The sequence below is a fragment of the Coregonus clupeaformis genome, chromosome 20, assembly GCF_020615455.1.
Source record: "Coregonus clupeaformis isolate EN_2021a chromosome 20, ASM2061545v1, whole genome shotgun sequence".
In the NCBI taxonomy this organism is placed as follows: Eukaryota; Metazoa; Chordata; class Actinopteri; order Salmoniformes; family Salmonidae; genus Coregonus; species Coregonus clupeaformis.
Window position 1 is genome coordinate 44,963,487 of NC_059211.1, and position 22,539 is coordinate 44,986,025.

The 22,539-nt window shown below is 44.1% G+C and overlaps 1 protein-coding gene across 1 annotated transcript; it reads left to right on the forward strand.

The window, feature by feature from the left end:
* Positions 1-2,913: 2,913 nt before the first annotated feature.
* On the forward strand, positions 2,914-18,660 carry LOC121533498 (ubiquitin-conjugating enzyme E2 R2). The gene is made up of 5 exons (XM_041839485.2): positions 2,914-3,590; positions 15,798-15,884; positions 16,115-16,212; positions 17,913-18,047; positions 18,290-18,660. The coding sequence occupies exons 1-5, from the start codon at positions 3,405-3,407 to the stop codon at positions 18,510-18,512; spliced, it is 729 nt and encodes a 242-aa protein (XP_041695419.2). The 5' UTR covers positions 2,914-3,404; the 3' UTR covers positions 18,513-18,660.
* Positions 18,661-22,539: the final 3,879 nt, after the last annotated feature.

A 22,539-nucleotide genomic window follows, 5' to 3' on the forward strand; every position in this document is an offset into this window, starting at 1 on the left:
TTGGAAACATCATGTAAACTCCTCCCTCCATCCTGACCTGACCTCCTGAGACCCACCTCCAACCTCCCCCTGGTGTCCATGCTCCAGCTGTGCTAAGCTTCAGTTTGAACCGTGTCGCTGTAACATATCAATCCCTGTAAGAATTTAAAATGCCTGAGCTGGAAAGTTACACTAAGAGTGAATTGGAATCAGCTCAAAGTGTAGCCATACTGGAAAATAATGTTTCTGCATCTGTCTTGCTCTCAGTCTCCTATTCTAGACATGGGTAGAATGGTATCTTTTTACAATTGTCTGATTTATCGCTTTGATTATGCTGTAACGGTTGAAGGATATTTTACTGCTCATCTGCTGTGCTGATCTAGACCTCTCTTTCTTGCCTCAGGCATGTCTACCACAGTATCTGTAGTGAGTGACCGAATAATATAGAACCTCTCATTGCTCTGCCTCGGTTTCTCTTTATTCACTTGTGACCAATTAAGTGAAGGCTAGCTATCACATATTGCAGCTAGAGCCTCTCACGTAGCTTTGCTATAATAGCAGGCTTCGCATATCAATTTGTTGTAGGTCTCCCAGATGTGTTGATATACTTAGTTTGGGATCACCTATGGGAATGGAAGGCTATTGTAGTTGTCATACAGGCACATTTTATTCTGGGAGATCAATGGTACTTGGTTTCATATTTTATTTTCAATCAGTATTAGTCAAGGTGGCTTCTTGTTTGCTACTCCCTCCTGTCTTGAGAAAGCAAAACATTCAGTCAGTCTTTCAAATCATCCAAACCTCTTGCGCCTCTGCCACTTTTACTCTTACAATACATCATATATGTCACTGATATACAGTCATAAACCGATCTTACTCCAGTGTTATATTCTCTCAGAACTGCCTTGCCACATCCTGTGCATTGACAATATGACGAACATTAATGTTCATCATTTCAAATGGCTTCTTCCTTTCATGACTTGCTCAGAGGTTATAAGTTTGCTGTGTAGTTACTCTCAACATGTCTCACTGCCTGGTCCAGCACGACGTAGTAGCAACTGATCCCATCGTTTTTTGTTTGTATCCCGACTAACCCTCATTCATGTCTTGCAAGCGTAGATGATGTTGGTCTCCTGTTGGACAATGGGTCTCCTGTCCCTTGTTGGTCTCCTGTTGGACAATGGGTCTTCTGTCCCATGTTGGTCTCCTGTTGGACAATGGGCCTTCTGTCCCATGTTGGTATGAGCACAGAGTAAATAACTGTTTTCCAGAATGTTATCCAAAGAAAATATAGTTCCTGAAAAATTATTTGATTTGCATTACAGAATGGAAATGAAACAATTACTTGTAAATCATACATTGTACTAATTATGAACATTTCTGTGCAGAGTATTTCATTAAAATGTGTATCTTGCATGAGTAGGAATGTATACTTTTATTATTTTCCCTATCCAAGGACACACTCGCACACAAACTCCCTTGTCATTCCTTGATTGTCTTTATTTTCTATTATAGTTTTTTTAATGAAGTGAAAGTAAGTTGACTTCATCATTCTACAGTTTGATGGTGTTGTATTTTTAAGTCCATACAATTAAAAAAATGATATCTTTGAATGTTTTAAATTATTTAACATTGGGGAAGGGGGTTCTATTTGGTGTCATGGCGCTGAGAGGAAGAGGCTCCAATCAGTAGAGAGGAAAGGTCTTGTAATGCTATTCAGAGAAGATACCCACTTTTTCTTAATTCTTTCTCTGGTAAATTGTAGTGATTGTCTTGCTGAGTTTGGCTTGTGACATTAAAATATACTCTCATTGCTCTTTGTTTGAAGGGCCTGTCCAACTCCTTCATTCGCAATTCTCTAGCTGTAATATGTTTTAAGAGGGGACTACATGAGCAAGACGATATTAGTCGTCTGGCATATCAACATTCCCTTTAAAGAACGGATAAGTCTACCCAAATTGAAATAAAGGCTGAGCTGCTTTCACATCATTTTTAAAAAAATCTTTCCTTTATTGACTGATTCATTAGAATTCCTGTTTTGTGTAGGTGTATTTGTATATTCAGTGAAACAGCATGCACTTTTCTTTGTGTGCAAGTCCGATTAAATTATGGATGTATACTGAACAAAAATATAAATGCTAAGATTTTACAAGTTACAGTTCATACAAGGAAATCTGTCAATTGAAATAAATTGATTAGGACATAATCTGTGGATTTCACGACTGGGCAAGGGCGCAGCCATGGGTGTGCATAGGCCCACCCTCTAGGAAGCCAGGCCCACCCACTGGGGAGCTAGGCCCAGCCAATCATAATGAGTTTCCCCCACATAAAAGGGCTTTATTACAGACAGAAATACTCGTCAGCACCCCCCTCCCTCTCCTCAGATGATCCCACAGGTGAAGAAGCCGGATGTGGAGGTCCTGGGCTGGTGTGGTTACATGTGGTCTGCGTTTGTGAGGCCGGTTGGACATACTGCCAAATTCTCTAAAATGATGTTGGTAGAGAAATTAACATTCAATTCTCTGGTGGACATTCCTGCAGTCAGCATGCCAATTGCACGCACCCTCAAAACTTGAGACATCTGTGGCATTGTGTTGTGTGACAAAACTGCACATTTTAGAGTGGCCTTTTATTGTCCCCAGCACAAGGTACACCTGTGTAATGATCATGCTGTTTAATCCGTTTTTTGATATGCCACACCTGTCAAGTGTATGGATTATTTTGGCAAAGATGAAATGCTCACTAACATGGATGTAAACAAATTTGTGCACAACATTTTAGAGAAATAAGCTTTTTGTGCGTATGGAACATTTCTGGGATCTTTTAGTTCAGCTCATGAAACATGGGACCAACACTTTACATGTTGCGTTTTTATTTTTCTTCAGTATAATTTGGAGGCTCTGTGTCCTAACTTCAATTCCCAGAAAGCTTTGCTAGCACTGCTCAGGGCTTCAAGCTTTGTGGGACCAGCTTGAGCGACTTTAGTTGCGACACGGTGAAGCAGCTGCTGTAGTGAATTAAGACTGAGGAGGGGAGATCTTTCCCTACTCTGTCGGACAGTCGTTCGTTTGTGATTTCTGGTTTACTTTGACTATTAAAATTTCCGTCGCTCAAATCTGTCTTCGAGTCAATGAGGACACGTCCCGTTGGCCGCCAGGGGTAGATCAACAACAGATTCGCGAGAAGTGCTAGCAAGCTAGGTTTGGGTTGGTTGTAATCGAGAGATTTACGGGTTTGTTCGATCACAGTGGAAGAGAACCGAACGCAAACGTAATAACAGCGGAGAATTGTAGAGTTTTTGTGAGGGGAAACGAGTGAACAATCAAAAGGTTTCTGGGAGGGTGGTTGAAGTAGCTAGCTAGCTAGCTAGCTACCTTTTATCTAAAAAGCTCTAGATAGGTATTTTAAACAAATCGTCGCGGAATATGGCTCAGCATGGACATCATCATGTAGCCAGTTCCCAAAAAGCACTCATGCTAGAAATGAAAAGTCTTCAAGAGGAGCCAGTTGAAGGGTTCAGGATAACTTTAGTGGACGAATCGGACTTGTACAACTGGGAAGTTGCAATATTTGGACCCCCAAATACTCACTACGAGGGAGGTTATTTTAAGGTGAGTATTCTGAATATTTAACAAGATAGCTAGCCAGCCATCAAATCACTCACTGTCGCAGTGTTTTTTTCTCCTCGTAGCACGAATGTGCTTGGGTCTCCAGACTGATTATATGTGCCTGGTCAGTGTTCACTCTTGTCCAAAACTAGAAATTCATGTCTACAGTATTACTTCTGTAAATGTTATGGCGGTAACAATTGTGCTATATTTTGTCACTATTGTTTGTGACGTACCTAACTATTGAAAACTGTCTGACAACCTCGAACCTGGCCTAGTTTCCTGACTTGAGTTGACCAGTTGAACACAGGTGGCTGGTGGCACCTTAATTGGGGAGGATGGGCTCATAGTAATGGCTGGAATGGAATCAATGGAATGGTATCTAACACATGGATTCCATGTGATTCCATTCACACCATTCCGGACATTTGAGCCATCCTACCCTCAGCAGCCTCCTGTGCAGCTGAACTACATCTGACAACCATGTTCAGATGTTAACAGATAATTTGAGGAAATAAAATTGCCAAATGATCTCACTGTAGCCAGTGAGCCAGTCAGGCAGAATTAACTGTCTGTATGTTGCCATTGCTTTATTGTTCATAGATTGGTCCTGTTTGTCAATGTATGTCCATATTTTAACCCTAACGACCTCCCAATAACGTGACAAGATTTCTTTCTGATTGGAATTTCGGCAATCATTGCCCAGCACATGTTGTTACAATGTATCGCAATGTATTACATCCAAAGCCACATTGTTACTTTCCATGGTTGTTTGAAATGTATCTCAAATCAAATCAATTTTTATGTCACATGCGCCGAATACAACAGGTGTAGACATTACAGTGAAACGCTTACTTAAAAGCCCATAACCAACGACGCAGTTTTAAGAAAAATAAGTGTTAAGTAAAAAATAGATGTAAAAAAATAAAAAAACAAATAATTAAAGAGCAGCAGTAAAATAACATTAGTGAGGCTATATACAGGGGGTACCGGTACAGAGTCAATGTGCGGGGGCACAGGTTAGTTGAGATAATTGAGGTAATATTTACATGTAGGTAGAGTTAAAGTGACTTGGTAACACACGTTATTGATATACAGCTGCTGATAATGATAAAGACTAATTAAGCAGACCTCATTTATAATGTATTGTAGGTTCCTATCACAGGAGGTTGGTGGCACCTTAATTGGGCAGGACGGGCTCCTGGTAATGCTGGAGTGGAATTAGTGGAATGGTATCAAATGCATCAAACACATGGTTTCCAAGTTGGACAATGCTCGCCGCTGCTATCGCTTAGCTATGAAAACAAAAGGAACTGGGTTAAGTTTGATGCATTATACGAACCAGTGGAGGCTGGCTCATAATAATGGCTGGAATAGATAAAGACCAATTAAACAGACCTAATTCATAATATATTGTAGATTCATTGTTATGAGCCGTCCTCCCCTCAGCAGCCTCCACTGGTCCCTATAATGCATCAAACTTAACCCCGTTCCTTTTGTTTTCATAGCTAAGCAATAGCAGCGGAGAGCATTGTCCAACTTGACTCTAAGCACCCAGTATTATAGCCTAGTGTCAGTATCTATCTATATTGTTTGTCATTGATATTTGGGTTGTAAACACTCAATGTTTATCTTTTTTCTTCTGGTTTTGACTAGGTAGTATACAGCTACGACGAGAAGTGACTTTTTTGTAGCAGGTTAGGAGAACTTAGGCAGCAGGCTAGGAGAATTAGGTTAAGGATAACATTTTTACATTTTAGTCATTTAGCAGACGCTCTTATCCAGAGCGACTTAGAGTTAGTGAATACATATTTTTTTATACTGGCCCCCAGTGGGAATCGAACCCACAACCCTGGCGTTGCAAACGCCATGCTCTATCAACTGAGCTACATCCCTGCCGGCCATTCCCTCCCCTACCCTGGACGACGCTGGGCCAATTGTGCGCCGCCCATGAGTCTCCCGGTCGCGGCCGGCTGCGACAGAGCCTGGATTCGAACCAGGATCTCTAGTGGCACAGTTAGCACTGCGATGCAGTGCCTTAGACCACTGCGCCACTCAGGAGTACGGGATAAAAGGGTGAGGGTTAGCTAAAATACCAAAAAAATACCAACCACGGTATTTTTTTTACCATGTCGTGATATGACTCAGATGAAACATCATAAAGACATTCCTGCTCATGCCATAATTTAACTGAGGATTTTTTCAGACCAGTTGTAAACCAAGGTTTCCAGAATTGAAAGATGTAAGAAAAGTCTGGTAAGCAGACTCCACATCGGCCTGATTATAAACATTTTCCCATGAAATATCATCAATCAACATCTTAACGTGCTCACAATTACTTTTGTTAAATATCCTACCTTTAATGTCACTAATCATTCCCATCTGTTCATTTCCAGCTGCCAAAGAGAAGTGAAAAATATTGGAAAGTGGTCAGAAATGTCAGTAGAAAGTATACCTGTATTAGCCACATTATTCAAAGAATTTGTAAAAATATTATCAATAAGGATGGCAGATGAACTGGTCACTCTTGTGGGCTTATAGATGAGGGGATACAGATAGCTGGAGTATAAAGAATTCAAAAAGGCAGATGTCAGTGAGTGCTTCTCACATTTAAATAAGTTTATGTTGTAATCACCCAATAGAAAACACATTTTATCTTCATTAATGAAACTACCAATGTCAGAATCGGGTGGCCTACTAATTGTCTGCTAATTGGTTGATGTCATTGGAAACACTTAGAGGAAGCTATCTTTTTATTCAGAAACCTGCTTCCAGTCTTTTCTGAGCGGTGCAGTAGGCTAAGCTTGCACTGTGCTAGCTAGGAACATGTGTATTGTGGGTGCTGTGTACGGGATTCAATTGTTGGGCCAGGAATGCAATGCTTGGCTGTGAAATACACAGCAGACCTGTGACTCATTGGTTTGTTGGAAAAGTTCAAGGAAACCAGTTTCCACATTCTGACTAAGAGCCTCCTTATCTATACAGGTTAGACAAACCCTCTGTGACATGTTGCTTTTACTTATTTATTGAAAAGAGTGAGTCAAACAATGACGTATGCCTATTCAATCCCAGAGCAGCACATTTTGCGTCAGGGTGCAACTCCTCTGTGTCACCAGACCAAACAAAATATGAATGATAGATGGGCAAACAACACTAAATTACAATACAGTAATAATATTTCCAAATAGGCTACTCAACACTTGACATTGTTAGGGGGGAACTCCTCTCATTCATTGCCAATGTGTAGCTCTGTCTTCATTTATATACAGGTAAAAGTCAGTAAATTAGAATATTTTGAAAAACTTGATTTATTTCAGTAATTGCATTCAAAAGGTGTAACTTGTACATTATATTTATTCATTGCACACAGACTGATGCATTCAAATGTTTATTTCATTTAATTTTGATGATTTGAAGTGGCAACAAATGAAAATCCAAAATTCCGTGTGTCACAAAATTAGAATATTACTTAAGGCTAATACAAAAAAGGGATTTTTAGAAATGTTGGCCAACTGAAAAGTATGAAAATGAAAAATATGAGCATGTACAATACTCAATACTTGGTTGGAGCTCCTTTTGCCTCAATTACTGCATTAATGCGGCGTGGCATGGAGTCGATGAGTTTCTGGCACTGCTCAGGTGTTATGAGAGCCCAGGTTGCTCTGATAGTGGCCTTCAACTCTTCTGCGTTGTTGGGTCTGGCATTCTGCATCTTCCTTTTCACAATACCCCACAGATTTTCTATGGGGCTAAGGTCAGGGAGTTGGCTGGCCAATTTAGAACAGAAATACCATGGTCCGTAAACCAGGCACGGGTAGATTTTGCGCTGTGTGCAGGCGCCAAGTCCTGTTGGAACCTGAAATCTCCATCTCCATAGAGCAGGTCAGCAGCAGGAAGCATGAAGTGCTCTAAAACTTGCTGGTAGACGGCTGCGTTGACCCTGGATCTCAGGAAACAGAGTGGACCGACACCAGCAGATGACATGGCACCCCAAACCATCACTGATGGTGGAAACTTTACACTAGACTTCAGGCAACGTGGATCCTGTGCCTCTCCTGTCTTCCTCCAGACTCTGGGACCTCGATTTCCAAAGGAAATGCAAAATTTGCTTTCGTCAGAAAACATGACTTTAGACCACTCAGCAGCAGTCCAGCTCTTTTTTTTCCTTAGCCCAGGTGAGACGCTTTTCGCGCTGTTTCTTGGTCAACAGTGGCTTGACACGAGGTATGCGGCAGTTGAAACCCATGTCTTTCAAGCGTCTCTTGGTGGTGGATCTTGAAGCCCTGACTCCAGCAGCTGTCCACTCCTTGTGAATCTCCCCCACATTTTTGAATGGTTTTTTTTTCACAATCTTGACTAGGGCGCGGTGATCCCTATCACTTGTACACTTTTTCTGACCACAGTTTTTCCTTCCCTTTGCCTCTCTATTAATGTGTTTGGACACAGAGCTCTGAGAACAGCCAGCCTCTTCTGCAATAACCTTTTGTGTCTTTCCCTCCTTGTGCAATGTGTCGATGGTCGCCTTTTGGACAGCTGTCAAATCTGAAGTCTTCCCCATGTTTGTGTAGGCTTCAGAACTGGACTGAGAGACCATTTAAAGCCCTTTGCAGGTGTTTTGAGTTAATCAGCTGATTAGTTTGTGGCACCAGGTGTCTTCAAAATGTAACCCTTACACAATATTCTAATTTTGTGACACACGGAATTTTGGATTTTCATTTGTTGCCACTTCAAATCATCAAAATTAAATGAAATAAACATTTGAATGCATCAGTCTGTGTGCAATGAATAAATATAATGTACAAGTTACACCTTTTGAATGCAATTACTGAAATAAATCAAGTTTTTCAAAATATTCTAATTTACTGACTTTTACCTGTATTTGCCATGGCCAAACACTCTTTGCTGGATCACACAACTACCCTGTGGGAAGGAAACTCTAGTCCACCTTTACTCCACGCACAGAGACTCGTACAAAGCTCTCCCTCACCCTCCTTTTGGCAAATCTGACCATAATTCTATCCTCCTGATCCCTGCTTACAAGCTAAAACTAAAGCAGGAAGTACCAGTGACTCGCTCAATATGGAAGTGGTCAGGTAGCTTAGTGGGTAAGAGCGTTGTGCCAGTAACCGAAAGGTCGCTGGTTCTAGTCCCCGAGCCGACTAGGTGAAAAATCTGTCTGTGCCCTTAAGCAAGGCACTTAACCCTAATTGCTCCTGTAAGTCGCTCTGGATAAGAGCGTCTGCTAAATGAATAAAATGTCAGATGATGCAGATGCTAAGCTACAGGACTGTTTTACTAGCACAGACTGGAATATGTTCCGGGATTCATCCGATGGCATTGAGGAGTATACCACATCAGTCACCGGATTCATCAATAAGTGCGTTGATGACGTCGTCCCCACAGTGACCGTACGTACATACCCCAACCAGAAGCCATGGATTACAGGCAATATCCGCACCGAGCTAAAGGGTAGAGCTGCCACTTTTAAGGTGCTCATCACTAAGCTAAGGACCCTGGGACTAAACACCTCCCTCTGCAACTGGATCCTGGACTTCCTGATGGGCCGCCCCCAGGTGGTAAGGGTAGGCAACATCTGCCACGTTGATCCTCAACACGGGGGCCCCTTGGGTGCGTGCTTAGTCCCCTCCTGCACTCCCTGTTCAACCACAACTGCGTGGCCAAGCACGACTCCAACACCATTGTTTGCCGACGACACAACGGTGGTAGGCCTGATCACCGACAACAATGAGACAGCCTATAGGGAAGAGGTTAGAGACCTGACAGTGTGGTGCCAGGACAACAACCTCTCCCTCAACGTGATCAAGCCAAAGGAGATGATTGTAGACTACAGGAAAAGGAGGGCCGAGCACGCCCCCATTCACATCGACGGGTCTGTTGTGGAGCAGGTCTAGAGCTTCAAGTTCCTTGGTGTCCATATCACCAACAAACTATCATGGTCCTGTCTCCCGAGTGGCACAGCGGTCTAAGACACTGCATCGCAGTGCTTGAGACATCACTACAGCCCCGGGTTCGATCACAGGCTGTGTCACAGCCGGCCGTGACCAGGAGACCCATGAGGCGGTGCACAATTGGCCCAGTATCGTCCGGGTTACGGGAGGGTTTGGCCGGCCTTGATTTCCTTGTCCCATCGCGCTCTAATGACTCCTTGTGGTGGGCCGGGCGCCTGCAAGCTGACTTCGGTCGCGTGTTGGACAGTGTTTCCTCCAACACATTGGTGCCGCTGGCTTCCGGGTTAAGCGAGCAGTGTGTCGAGAAGCAGTGCGGCTTGGCAGTGTCTACCAATTGGTAGACTGTAACTACCAATTGGATGTCACGAAATTGGGGAGCAAAACGATCATGGTCCAAACACACCAAGACAGTCGTGAAGAGGGCACGACAATGCCTATTCCCCCTCAGGAGACTGAAAATATTTGGCATGGGTCCTCAGATCCTCAAAAAGTTATACAGCTGCACCATCGAGAGCATCCTGACGTGTTGCATCACTGCCTGGTATGGCAACTGCTCGGCATCCAACTGCAAGGCGCTAGAGAGGGTAGTGCGTACGGCCCAGTACATCACTGGGGCCAAGCTTTCTGCCATCCAGGACCTCTATACCAGGCGGTGTCAGAGGAAGGCCCTAAAAATTGTCAAAGACTCCAGCCACCCTAGTCATAGACTGTTCTCTCTGCTATCGCACGGCAAGCGGTACCAGAGCGCCAAGTCTAGGTCCAAAAGGCTCCTTAACAGCTTCTACCCCCAAGCCATAAGACTGCTGAACAGTTAATCAAATGGCTACCCAGACTATTTGCATTGAACCCCCCCTCGCTGTTTTATTATCTGTGCATTGTCCCTTTCCCTCTACCAACATATTACCTCAATTACCTCGGCTAATCTGTACCCCCGCACATTGACTCGGTACCCCCTGTATATAGCCTTGTTATTGTTAACTTTTTTTTATATATATTTTTTACTTTTGTTTATTTAGTAAATATTTTCTTAACTCTTATTTTTCTTAACTGCATTGTTGGTTAAGGGCTTGTAAGTAAGCATTTCACGGTCAGGTCTACAGCTGTTGTATTCGGCGCATGTGACAAATAAAATTAGATTTGTTTTCAGCAGTGCTAGGGCCTGCAGCCTGATGCCTAGTGACACGGTGGCAGCAGCACTGCAGCCTGGTCTGGGGTGACCCTGGGACACGGACGAGGAGCCAAGTCACCTGGCCAGAGAATTTGTCCTGGCAGGGCCAGAGGGCAGAATGACCGCTGCCTGGGCTGGAAGCTCAGGGCTCAGGGGAGATCTGCTCTCTCCATCAAGACCCAGTATTTTATACATAATCACTTTGTCACCTCCCTCCCTCTTCATATTCTCTCTTCTTCTTGGGGACTACATTGTCCTCCCCAACCCTTCATTGACACACCAGCAATCCTATTAGCTTAGCTGTCCCTGGCAACCTTCCACTACGACACCCAGCCAGCCAGCCCTTCACTCTCATAGTCAACAACACATCCCTCAAGCAGAGTAGGCCAAAGACAGCCCCCTTATTTCTTTTAACAACAGAGCTTTTCAGCTTTGAGATGTGCATTATGTTTTGCTTGGAGTTCAAAGGCTGTCATGACGAGGAATAGCTCTAGCTCAGCTACTTCCTTTTGAGTGACATCATACATACACTTCCTCAACCATGAGGTCATCTACATGTTGAAGCGTGAGATTTCCGCCACGAGTTACACTAGCTAGAAAATATCTTAGAAGTAAGCGAAGCTTAAGCCTATGCCACGACAGTGTTAAGAGCCTGGGGTCAGTGGAATGTCAGCACTGATGAGGGTGACGGGAACCACACTTGGTATGGTTGAGAAATGCAAACCCTGCTTCACAAAGTGGAGAGCACACTAGTTTCGTTCAACGTAACATGACGTGATGTAATGTAACATTGACAGTCAATTGAGACACTCCGTATTCAGAACCTGGCTGTTAATGTGGTGCCAGTCTCCTGGCCTCAGGCTGGTGACTGGAGGGGAGGAGGAGGAGGCCTGCACAGGGCTGGGCTAGGCTGTCCTTCCTGGGCTGCTGGAGTCATGTTTCCCCCTCTGGCTGCCTGGCTCTGTCACACAGAAATAAGAGCTGGGAGTAGGAGCGAGAAAAATAGATAAAGGGAGAGCGAGGCAGTGCCATTCCTGGCCCCGCTCGGGCTGGGCCCCTGGGGGCCCTGTGAAAAGCGAGAATGCCATGAAGTGAATGGGGGCCCATTTAGAGGTAGAGTCAGACAGTACACCTTCCAACAGTCAGCCTAATCATGATCGTGTGCTTACACGTCCCTAGCCTGGGCTGATGTCCTACTAAGAGAACTGGGCGCCATTGATAGGCAGCCTGTTTCAGCTTTTGCTTTTTTCAGAAATAGGCCAACATTGGGCTAGTTTAGCGTATTTCCAGATATTGCTGGACTGAATCAGGTTGCAAATCCAATGTTTCCCCTACATGGATAAATCACTAATTTTGCCTACTTCCATGGGAATTAGGCCTACCAGTAATGCTTTGAATCAGAAAAGGTTGAATAATGCTTGGTGCCTTGGTCCACAGTAAATTTAGTTCACTCTTTTCTCAGTGAGCCTAATAGTAGAATATTTGTGCAGCACAGCTGCATTGTCTTTTTCCAATACTAAAGGTCTGGGTTTTGGCAGGCCCTCCTCATTGTGTCAAGTTTGTTGGCAGCCTCTAATTAGGCAAATTGTGTTTGAAGTGGACCGCCGTTCAGTCTTGACAGTGGTTCTGGTGTAGTGTACTGGGCCTGTACTTCTTTCTCCTCCTCCCCTCCCCCGCACTGAAAAGGTTCTGTTAATGAGGCAGGACCCTGGTGGGTCTGGGCAGGATAATCTACAGCACCTCTCTCACATTCTAGTCTACAACACGTGTATATATGCATGTGTGCGGCGCACTGCTGTTCTCAAGGACACATTCCTCTTTTCATTCACACTCTGTAGAGCAGCCAGGAGAGAGGGAATGAGAGAGAGAGAATCCAAGGGAGAATAGAGAGAAAGAGAGCGCCTGGGGACTGGTAGAAGGGGGTCGGCAGACAGGGGAAGGTGGTGCGTTGGGAGAAGAACATAATGATTAGTTCTGTTAGGGTTTAGGCTGTTTTAGCTGACCTGGTTTACTTTGCCTTGATTCCAGCCTCCCTCCACAAGGTGTGTTTGTTCTCCCTGACTGGCTTCGCCACACAAGTGTTCAGGTCATCATCCAAGAAAGAGATTTTAAAAGAGTAGAATATGTATCTGGCTTATTCTTCATTGCCATAAATTGTTTCACCTTTTAACCACGTAAACTCTTAACGATGCAGTCTGGGATCTTAAGCATTTACAAATGGAATTCGTAACATATCATCATACGAATTGCACACAAAAAATAAGGATGTGTGTGTCATACAAAATGGATGACGTAGTGTGTCATCCGAAACGGGGACCCATTTTGGCTCATCAGCACTACTTTCAAAACTACTGGCTGAAATTATACCAAAGCTGTGGAGCATCACTTTAACTCTGTTCAGATCCTATTACAAGGAGAGTGTTGCAAGAGAGCAGGGGATAGCATGTTCAAACAAACATGGGCTCGGTAGGTTACTAGGTAGATGCTGAGCCTAGCAGTTCTGCTCTAGAAATCCTGTTTTCCCTGCTCCAGCTGCTTCTCCTTCTGCCTGGCTGACTAAAGCAGCAACACATCCTCCCAGTTCTGTACCTGTGACTGGGTGATACTTAAAAGCAGCTGCCGCTTGTTTCCACAGGGCTCTCAGGAGAGCCTCACTTCAAAGAGACATGGAGCTGAGCAGCCAGGAGAGGGGAGGAGAGGCTGGGTGTGCACTGAGGAGCTATGGGTTAGGGTGTGTCGCTGTGTGGCATGGCTATGTGATATGAGAGACAGTTGAGGCTTGCAGGCATGCAGGGGATATTTATAGAAGAGAGAGGGAGTGTGTGTGTAGAGTTAAGAATTAGGGAGGGAAATGGAGCTAATGTCCTTATTCTGAGCCTCCTCTTGTTTGTTTGGCTCCTCCTTGAGATGCTCTTAATGAGGTAGGCAGTAGGCACAGTGCAGCAGAGGGCGTGAGCAAGGCCAGCTTTTTAAGCCCAGTCACATTCCACTGCGCTCTCTCTCTCGCTCTGTCTCTTGGTCTGTGTGTGTGTCGCTCCGTCACTGGGCTTGGTGTCAGTTTTGCATGCAATTCAGTGGTTTCAGCTCTCTCTGCTGCCATGGAAAGTTTCCCCCCTCCCTCCCTGCCTGTGAGTGCAGCCTGCCTGCCATGGGCTGTGTGAGTGGCATGCAGGGCGGCAGTGCCAAGGCAGTGCTCTCTGGAGGACAGACCCTCCTTTCCACCGCTCCCTTTCCTGTTTTCCTTATCTTTCGCTCTTTCAAACTAAGCCTGGATCAGCCATTTTCTATGTTTTATTTAACTCATGCAAATAAATAAAGCCCTTTAGTTATGTTGGTTTGGTGTGTCTTTGTGCTATTTTGGGCAGAGTATGACCAAAGACAGTACAGTATGAAGATGGGGTAAAACTGCTTATCCAATAACAATCACACTTCTAGGTGACGTAATGGCGACGTTGGCTAGCTAAGCTCGTACAGAAACATGTCATCGGGTCTAACCGTTGTCTCGCACCAAACTGCGTATGTGCAGGCTGTTAAATCAAAGGCACTGCTAAAGTTATTTTTGACCAATAAAACATTGTCACTTTCACGAGGTTGGTGTAATAACATGTTCAACTACTTAAGACATTGGCTCGAATCTAGGTTGTGCCTTTTTAGATTTCAATAAAATTAATGTTGCGCCTCTGGGTTTAGAAGCTCTGTGGTATGAGGTTTTATTATTATTGAGATCCATGTTGTGGCTCTATGTGGGCAGAGAAAGTGTTAAAGGCCTTCTATAAGCCACATGGTGAAATGCAATACCTTCTTTTAATAAGCTGATTGCTTGAATATTGCACTCAGCTCACCTTACGGAGCTTAAATATCCCTCTGCGTTACACCTGGTCCTCACTGACTACTATGCTAGCTGGATGTAAGCTACATGTAAGCTACAAGGCTGTTGTTGCCTGTCTCTCTCGCTGTCTGTATGTGTAATGTTGGCGTGACCCCCAGTCATTCTGGACCCGAGCCAGTTTGGAGGCATGGCCCCAGACTTTAAAAGCAATCAGGGTTCTATTATGCCTGTCAGGTTTTCCACTCTGGGCTTGTTGTTGTATGGAACTGGTAGATATGGCAACGTCTTCCTGTTCAATTTACTAGTCACTACTGCCTTGTACAATGCAATCAGCATTAGGCCTAAATAACAGTGTAATGTTAGGGAAGGCATTGCCTCGTGTGGAGTTTGTGCACAACCCCCCCACCCCCCACCCCTAGTACATGTTTCCTCCCTCCCCAACACACACAGACACACACCCAGCCCCCACCCGCTTCCCCTCGTGGCAGTTGGCTCAGCATGGTGTGCGCCAGCTGACCGTGCCGAATCAGCAAATGTGGGAGAGTGTGGGCAGGGTGTGGCAGAGGGGGGATCAGCAGGATCTGTGAGTGGTGTGTGTTTCTGCCTTTTGTCATTAGTTTATGTGTGAGAGGTAAAGAACGACCCCCACTGGCGAACCCTGAGCCTCGGAGGAATGGGAGGGGTACCATGCTCTACTCGGCACTGGGAATTATGGTGTGTGTGTCAAAACCACGATCTGTATTTAATGTTGTGTTGGCTAGATGATCCTTACTACTTACTACAGCGCAGACACAGTATCACCACATATCAGCTTTGGATTACATTTATAATAGAGGTTAGAATATCCTCAGCTTTTCAGCTTGTCTGTCTGTTTGCTGTTAAACACCAAGCTCTGGAGTCAATTAACCAGGAGATTCCATATCCGTCAGTCGGTCCGTGGTAAAAGAGATGGAGAACTCTAACTAGGCCTATTCACCCGTTTTTATTAAGCTGGTTATCATTGTGAGAGAGCTGTTTTCAACGACATAAGTGAGAGTAGGTAGAAAGGTAGCCTCCACTCCAATGTCTATGGCATGACAACATAGGGGAGTTGGCTAAAGCACGTACTGGTCTGGTACCAAGCTAAGACGGGCCTAAATAAAGTAGTCATGACTAGGCATTTGACCAGAGGTATATTCTTTTACACCAAGAGGCCTCTGCCTCTTGCATCACTAATTGGTGTGCACTTCTTCCTCTTCTCTCAGGCTCGGATCAAGTTCCCCATCGACTATCCCTACTCTCCTCCGGCCTTCCGCTTCCTCACCAAGATGTGGCACCCTAACATCTATGAGGTAAGAGACAGAACAACACTGTCATTGTTACTCAATCACCTCTTTTGTTTAGGCTTTTCCCCTACATAATAGTCCAATGTCCCTTTTGTCTCTTGATAGCTTTAATTTGTCATCTTCTATTAGAATGTTTTCAGACTCTGCTGCTATCATATGATTTAGCGATGGCCTAGGTAGTGCGTTTTTATAGATGGTTAATGTATTGTTGGTAACTGACGTGCGTGTTTCTGTAGAACGGGGACGTATGTATCTCCATCCTGCACCCCCCTGTGGACGACCCCCAGAGTGGAGAACTGGCTTCTGAGAGATGGAACCCCACACAGAACGTCAGGTACCCCATACACAACACCTCTTTCTCTCCCTCACACAATGATCATTCTCTCACTACACCCCTTTTCATCATCTTTGAAATGTGGTTGACTGTTAGTATAAATGTGGAATTTATCAAACACTTATTTTTTTTACACACGTTGATTTCATTCCATTTACTTGTTTCCGTTGTCTCCAATTTTATTTTCTTTATATTTCTCGCTCACTCACATATATTACGACACACAGACACACTGTCACAGACATAGCAGGATATATAATTACTACATTGGATCTCCTCGGCAGCGCGGCAACTACAGTCAATTAAAAATAGCCTCACGTGTCTTTGCCCAGAGAGACACTACGGGTGTGAAAAAGTTGGAGTGGAGCGAGAATGCTGTGTACACAGTCATATCACACGTTTTGACTACCTTCGTCTCCGCTATGTTGAGTTCTGAGGTGACATTTTCCTAAGCTACAACACAGCACACCATTTTATCAGTGGACCTGTCTTCTTTAGTTTATTAGCCAGGTTTAGACTTCCCCTGAGCACGACAACAAACTAAGGATGTGACAAATGTGCAATTGTTCTTATTGTTTAAACTGACATTATTTTTAACGTTTAAGCAATAAGAAAAAATCATAAAATGACAAATTCACAATTCAAATATTATACTGCTTATGACCGCTAGGGTGCAATGCAGTTCAATCTACCACAGTCCTGGCTACTTACTAGATGGCGCTCATCTCACTGCTGTCTCCCACTCAGCAATGATTGTAGTTAATGCTATTTTAGGTTCTCTGGGGCCCTCTCCTCCATGACCTCAGTAGACGGGACTTAATGTTCCACTTCTCATCAATGTGATGGCTCGTTGCAGTGATGTATGACAACGTGTTCATAGATGTCCAACAATCTGTTGTTAACGCCATGTATGGTGTTTGAGAGCTCGCGCTTTGTACTTGCGGAGCAAGGCCATCATCATCCAGGCCGTCACCGCTTTTTGACACGGCGTCTTGTTCTAGATATGCAGTCACGGCAGTGAAGCCGACATCCTCTACCATTGACAATGGCTGCATATCAACTGTAATCAGCGGTGTGATTTTCTCACTCTGTCCCTTTCATATGGTTAAGCATTGCACATGTACTGCCACTGCAGCTCAACTCACCTCCTTCTCATTTTAACTTCTCAGTATTGTCATACAATACTTTGCTGCTGTCACTTCCCTGTCTCACTCTGCCATTTTTCCAACGACGTTGACGTGCGGAGCACTTTATATCTGTGGTAAATCATTTGAAAGATGCTTATCTCCTCCTAATGTTACAGCATTGTTGCATTAGGTATTTGTTACATTTAAATGTGTCACTTTATGATGATGATCAGGACCTGTTAGTAGTAGTTATGTGATAACTGCCCTGTGTGAAAAAGTTTTTCGGTTGGGGATTTTGTCTAAACGTTAACGATCCCAATGTCATTTATACGTTTAAACGTTCACACCCCTACAACAAACAATAGTGTCTGTTGTGTCCATCCATCCCAGTGTGTCAGATTAGCTGCTGTCAGAACTGTCTGAGATCAATCAGCCACCGCAGGAGCAAATTGACTTAGCTGATTGGTTGCCTTGCCTCTAATAACCCTGGTGTTGACTCCTTTCCATCTCTCCCTCGCTCTTTCTGTTCCTTCACTGTCTCTCTTCCTCTCCCCCCCTCTCTCTTCCTCTTAGGACGATCCTGCTGAGTGTGATCTCTCTGCTCAACGAGCCCAACACCTTCTCCCCAGCCAACGTGGACGCCTCCGTCATGTACCGCAAGTGGAGAGACAGCAAGGGCAAGGACAGAGAGTACGCAGAGATCATCAGGTGGGTGCTCGCGCACACACACACACACACAGGGACAGTGTGCACAGATGGATCATATGGTCCACACAAAGAGCAAGGCCAGGCACAGAGAGAGCGACATGATCATTATGTAGGCACACACATATTAAGGGTGAGAACAGAGATTATACTCAATCCATCAGATACACACTTTACCACCTCCACAGTTAACTGATGTCCCTGTTATCCAGCTCTCACCATGTCTCTTCCCTGTCTCTTAACAGGAAGCAGGTCCACGCCACCAAAGCAGACGCTGAGCGCGACGGCGTGAAGGTGCCCACTACCCTGGCAGAGTATTGCGTCCGCACACGCGCCCCGCCCCCCGACGAGGGCTCCAACCTCTTCTACGACGATTACTATGACGACGAGGACCTGGAGGACGAAGACGAGAATGATGACGAGGACTGCTGCTACGACGAAGACGACTCGGGAACCGAGGAGTCCTGACGACCCACCATCGCCTCACTACCCCTTCCTCTCCCCCGTCACCACACCCCCCTTAAACTGAACTCATACTCCACCCCCCCACAGTGCAGCCACACCTGCACGTTAAACCCAGATGCGTTTCGAAAGAAAGCTACAGATTTAGTTTGTCCATTTGTTTCTGGTGTTTTTATTTTCCTTTCTGCGGAGTGTCACAGAGCTAATGTTAGCTCTACAAATGATTCCCATGGTTTGCTCTTCATGGCGGCTCTCAATTACCGCTTGCTTTTTAACGTTTTGGGTAAGGGCTGTCTCCTGTAGAGTGTGTGTATCCAGACAGAGGCAGTGTGGAGAGAGAGAGAGGCGTGAGCTAGTAGTGTTCATCTGAGCTTAGTGACCTCTCACCTAGTTGACAGCCGTGTGAAGCCCGCCTTCCTGTCACACGAGGCTAACAGAATAAGGGGACCCCTGACATTTCACTCTTGGGTCTGGGGTTGCTCATAACTGTCTGCCACGGTCTACCTAGCTCTAGAGCCACGTTTTACTGTATGAATTGGTGGCTTGTAATGATAAGGGCGAATTGCAGACAGTTGATGTTCTGATGCTGATGTACTCTTTTGGAGACCTATGCAGTCTCTCATACATTTTACATTTTAGTCATTTAGCAGACTCTCTTATCCAGAGCGACTTAGTTAGTGCGTTCATCTTAAGATAGCTAGGTGGCACCACCGCATCTCAGTCATAGTAAGTACATTTTTCTCCAATAAAGTAGCTATCAGCAAAGTCGGTGTTAGTTCACGAACGTCAATTATTTTGTAATATATATTTTTTGGGGTGAGGAGTATGGGCAGGGACTCTGCTGTCCTAGCTTCAGGGGGAAGCTGGTTCCAGCGTCGGGGTGCCAGGACAGAGAAGAGCTTTGACTGGCCCTCCTGTAGGGGTGGGAGGGCCAAGAAACCAGAGGTGGCGTAACTGAGTACTCTGGTTGAGGTGTAGGGTTTGAGCATAGCCTGAAGGTAGGGAGGGGCAGTTCCTCTTGCTGCTCCGTAGGAAAGTACAGAAAGGCAGTGGTCTCAGCTGGGGTTTTTTTTTTACCCATGGCCTGAACAACTGTGTTAAATACAGAGCTCCTAACTCTGATCACTACCTCATGCTTTTTCATAAGTCCAACACCACATGCTTGCAGTCCTCATGTAATTCCTCACCAGCCACATCCACTGCTCATTTAAAGATGGAAGTGAGGGATAATTGTCTCAATGTGTGTCTATATGCATGTTTGGGTGGTGGGTCATTATGTCATTCAAATGTAGTGCAGGAATGCTTCGCAATTGAGAAAATGTTTGCATTAACTCAACGTCAGTTTGAGTTAGACAACTCCCTATGCCAAGTCTGTGAAACAGTGATGTCTCGCACATCAGCCATTTTGAATTAGCTGATTTGTTTAAACTCCTCAGTCACTTGACCAAACGTATGTCTGTAGAGGTGTAACACAAGTGGCTCCATCACACAGGATTTGACACACTAAATACAAACTATTTAACAGTATTTACACAACCCCATGTTTCTGTTGCTTCAGTAGTGTGTAAATGCTCATTCATCGTTACGCATTGACTATTTGATGGGAAGTTTGAGAGATGAGAAGGGCATTTCCCATCGAATGCTAGGGACGTGGATAGGGAGGGTTGAGTATTAGGTCATACAGCTATCCCACTAGCATGATGGTGTCCGGCTCGGTACAGGGCTGTAGGAAAACACTTTCGATTCCCATACTCCATTATAACTAAGTTGAGAATGGGCTTCTTTTGATGCAGTATGTTACTTCAGAATTAATAAGGTGTGAGCAAACATTTTTTTTCTTTACATGTACTTAGTGCTCAGATTCTTGACCTTTTGTTTTAAACACCATGTCATGCGGATATTCATTTGACTTAGTAGTACATTTACCACCATTTTAATTTTTTCCAATACAGAAATATTCAGGTATTTTTCCAATTGATGAAAATGGGTGATTACTGGAAACTCATGTACTCTTTGTCGTGTTAACATCTTGAGTATTAAGCATGTATACATCAATTCTTAACTGTTTTACATTCTCCATATGGCTGTTGCGTCACTTGAATAACCCCCGTTTTGTTTTAAGGAAGTGGGATTTAATTTTGTGAATCTGCCGTTTTTATAATCTACTGTATATTCCCTCCCAATGTGCAACCTTCCTTCCTTCCCATCCATACAGACTTTCTTTTTGGTGATGGCATCACCGAGGGACCCCCGGTGTTACTAAGGAAAACAAAACCACAAACTTTCCCCCAACCTATCACCTCTACTTCAAAGACTGTATACAATCTGGATATTTTGACGATCACTTGATGTATTTCTTTCCTTGTTTGTATTTTTTTTATGGGTTGTAAATCAATTTAAAGCCTAAATAAAGATCTTTCTTAGACGTTTGAGCTGTTTCTTATAGCAGGAGTGAATGGATATATTCTAATAGATATTATAATAGACTGTTTATGGTCTAATATTTTCATTGACTAATTATAATTGAATACGATTCTTAACTCACTATTATTCATTAAATTCATTTCTGTTTTGTGTTCTTTTTATAGATACTGTGGGGATGTATGACTGAAGGATAACTATGAGGTAAGACTGTTCTTCCTCTACTCACACTTCTTATCTGGAGTGTTGAATGTAGATTAAGTGAAAATAAGTCACTGTTAGTGTAACAAGGAAAGTTGATGATGAGATCTGTACTCTGTAGTCACCCTAACACCCAGTTGGGGTGGTGGCGACCTAAAGGATTTCCTGATGCTTTCCTTGGCTAAAAGGAGCACATACTGAATAGTACTGTTATAGCGTCTTTATTTATTCCATTCTCTGTTTGTGTTCTCTTCTAGACACTGTGGGAACGTATGACTTGGGGCTAACTCTGAGGTAAGACTGTTATTCCTCTACTTACTCTTCTTATCCTGAGTGTTGAATGTAGAGAATGAATCCACTTAACTTTAGATTAACACCACAGTCTAAGGGTCTTGATCCAAATGGTTTTAGCCCTTTTTTGAGGACAGAGGTCAGATGTCGAGGATAGTTGATGATGATTTGTACCCTGCAGTCACCCTAAGAGCTGGGGTGGTGGCGACCTAAAGGATTTCCTGATGCGTTCCTCGACTAAATCATTACCAAAAACACATACTGTACGTTTGCTTCTTTATTTATTCTGTTCTCTGTTATGTGTTCGCTTACAGACACTTGGGAATGTACAGTTGAAGTCGGAAGTTTACATACACCTTAGCCAAATACATTTTAAACTCAGTTTTTCACAATTCCTGACTTTTAATCCTAGTAAACATTCCCTGTCTTAGGTCAATTAGGCTCACCACTTTATTTTAAGAATGTGAAATGTCAGAATAATAGTAGAGAATGATTTATTTCAGCTTTTATTTCTTTCTTCACATTCCCAGTGGGTCAGAAGTTTACATACTCAATTAGTATTTGGTAGCATTGCCTTTAAATTGTTTAACTTGGGTCAAACGTTTCGGGTAGCCTTCCACAAGCTTCCGACAATAATTTGGGTGAATTTTGGCCCATTCCTCCTGACAGAGCTGGTGTAACTGAGTCAGGTTTGTAGGCCTCCTTGCTCGCACACGCTTTTTCAGTTGAGCCCACAAATGTTCTATAGGATTGAGGTCAGGGCTTTGTGATGGCCACTCCAATACCTTGACTTTGTGGTCCTTAAGCCATTTTGCCACAACTTTGGAAGTATGCTTGGGGTCATTGTCCATTTGGAAGACCCATTTGCAACCAAGCTTTAACTTCCTGACTGATGTCTTGAGATGTTGCTTCAATATATCCACGTAATTTCCCTTCCTCATGATGCCATCTATTTTGTGAAGTGCACCAGTCCCTCCTTGCAGCAAAGCACCCCCACAGCATGATGCTGCCACCCCCGTGCTTCCTCCAAACATAACGATGGTCATTATGGCTAAACAGTTCTATTTTTGTTTCATCAGACCAGAGGACATTTCTCCAAAAAGTACGATCTTTGTCCCCA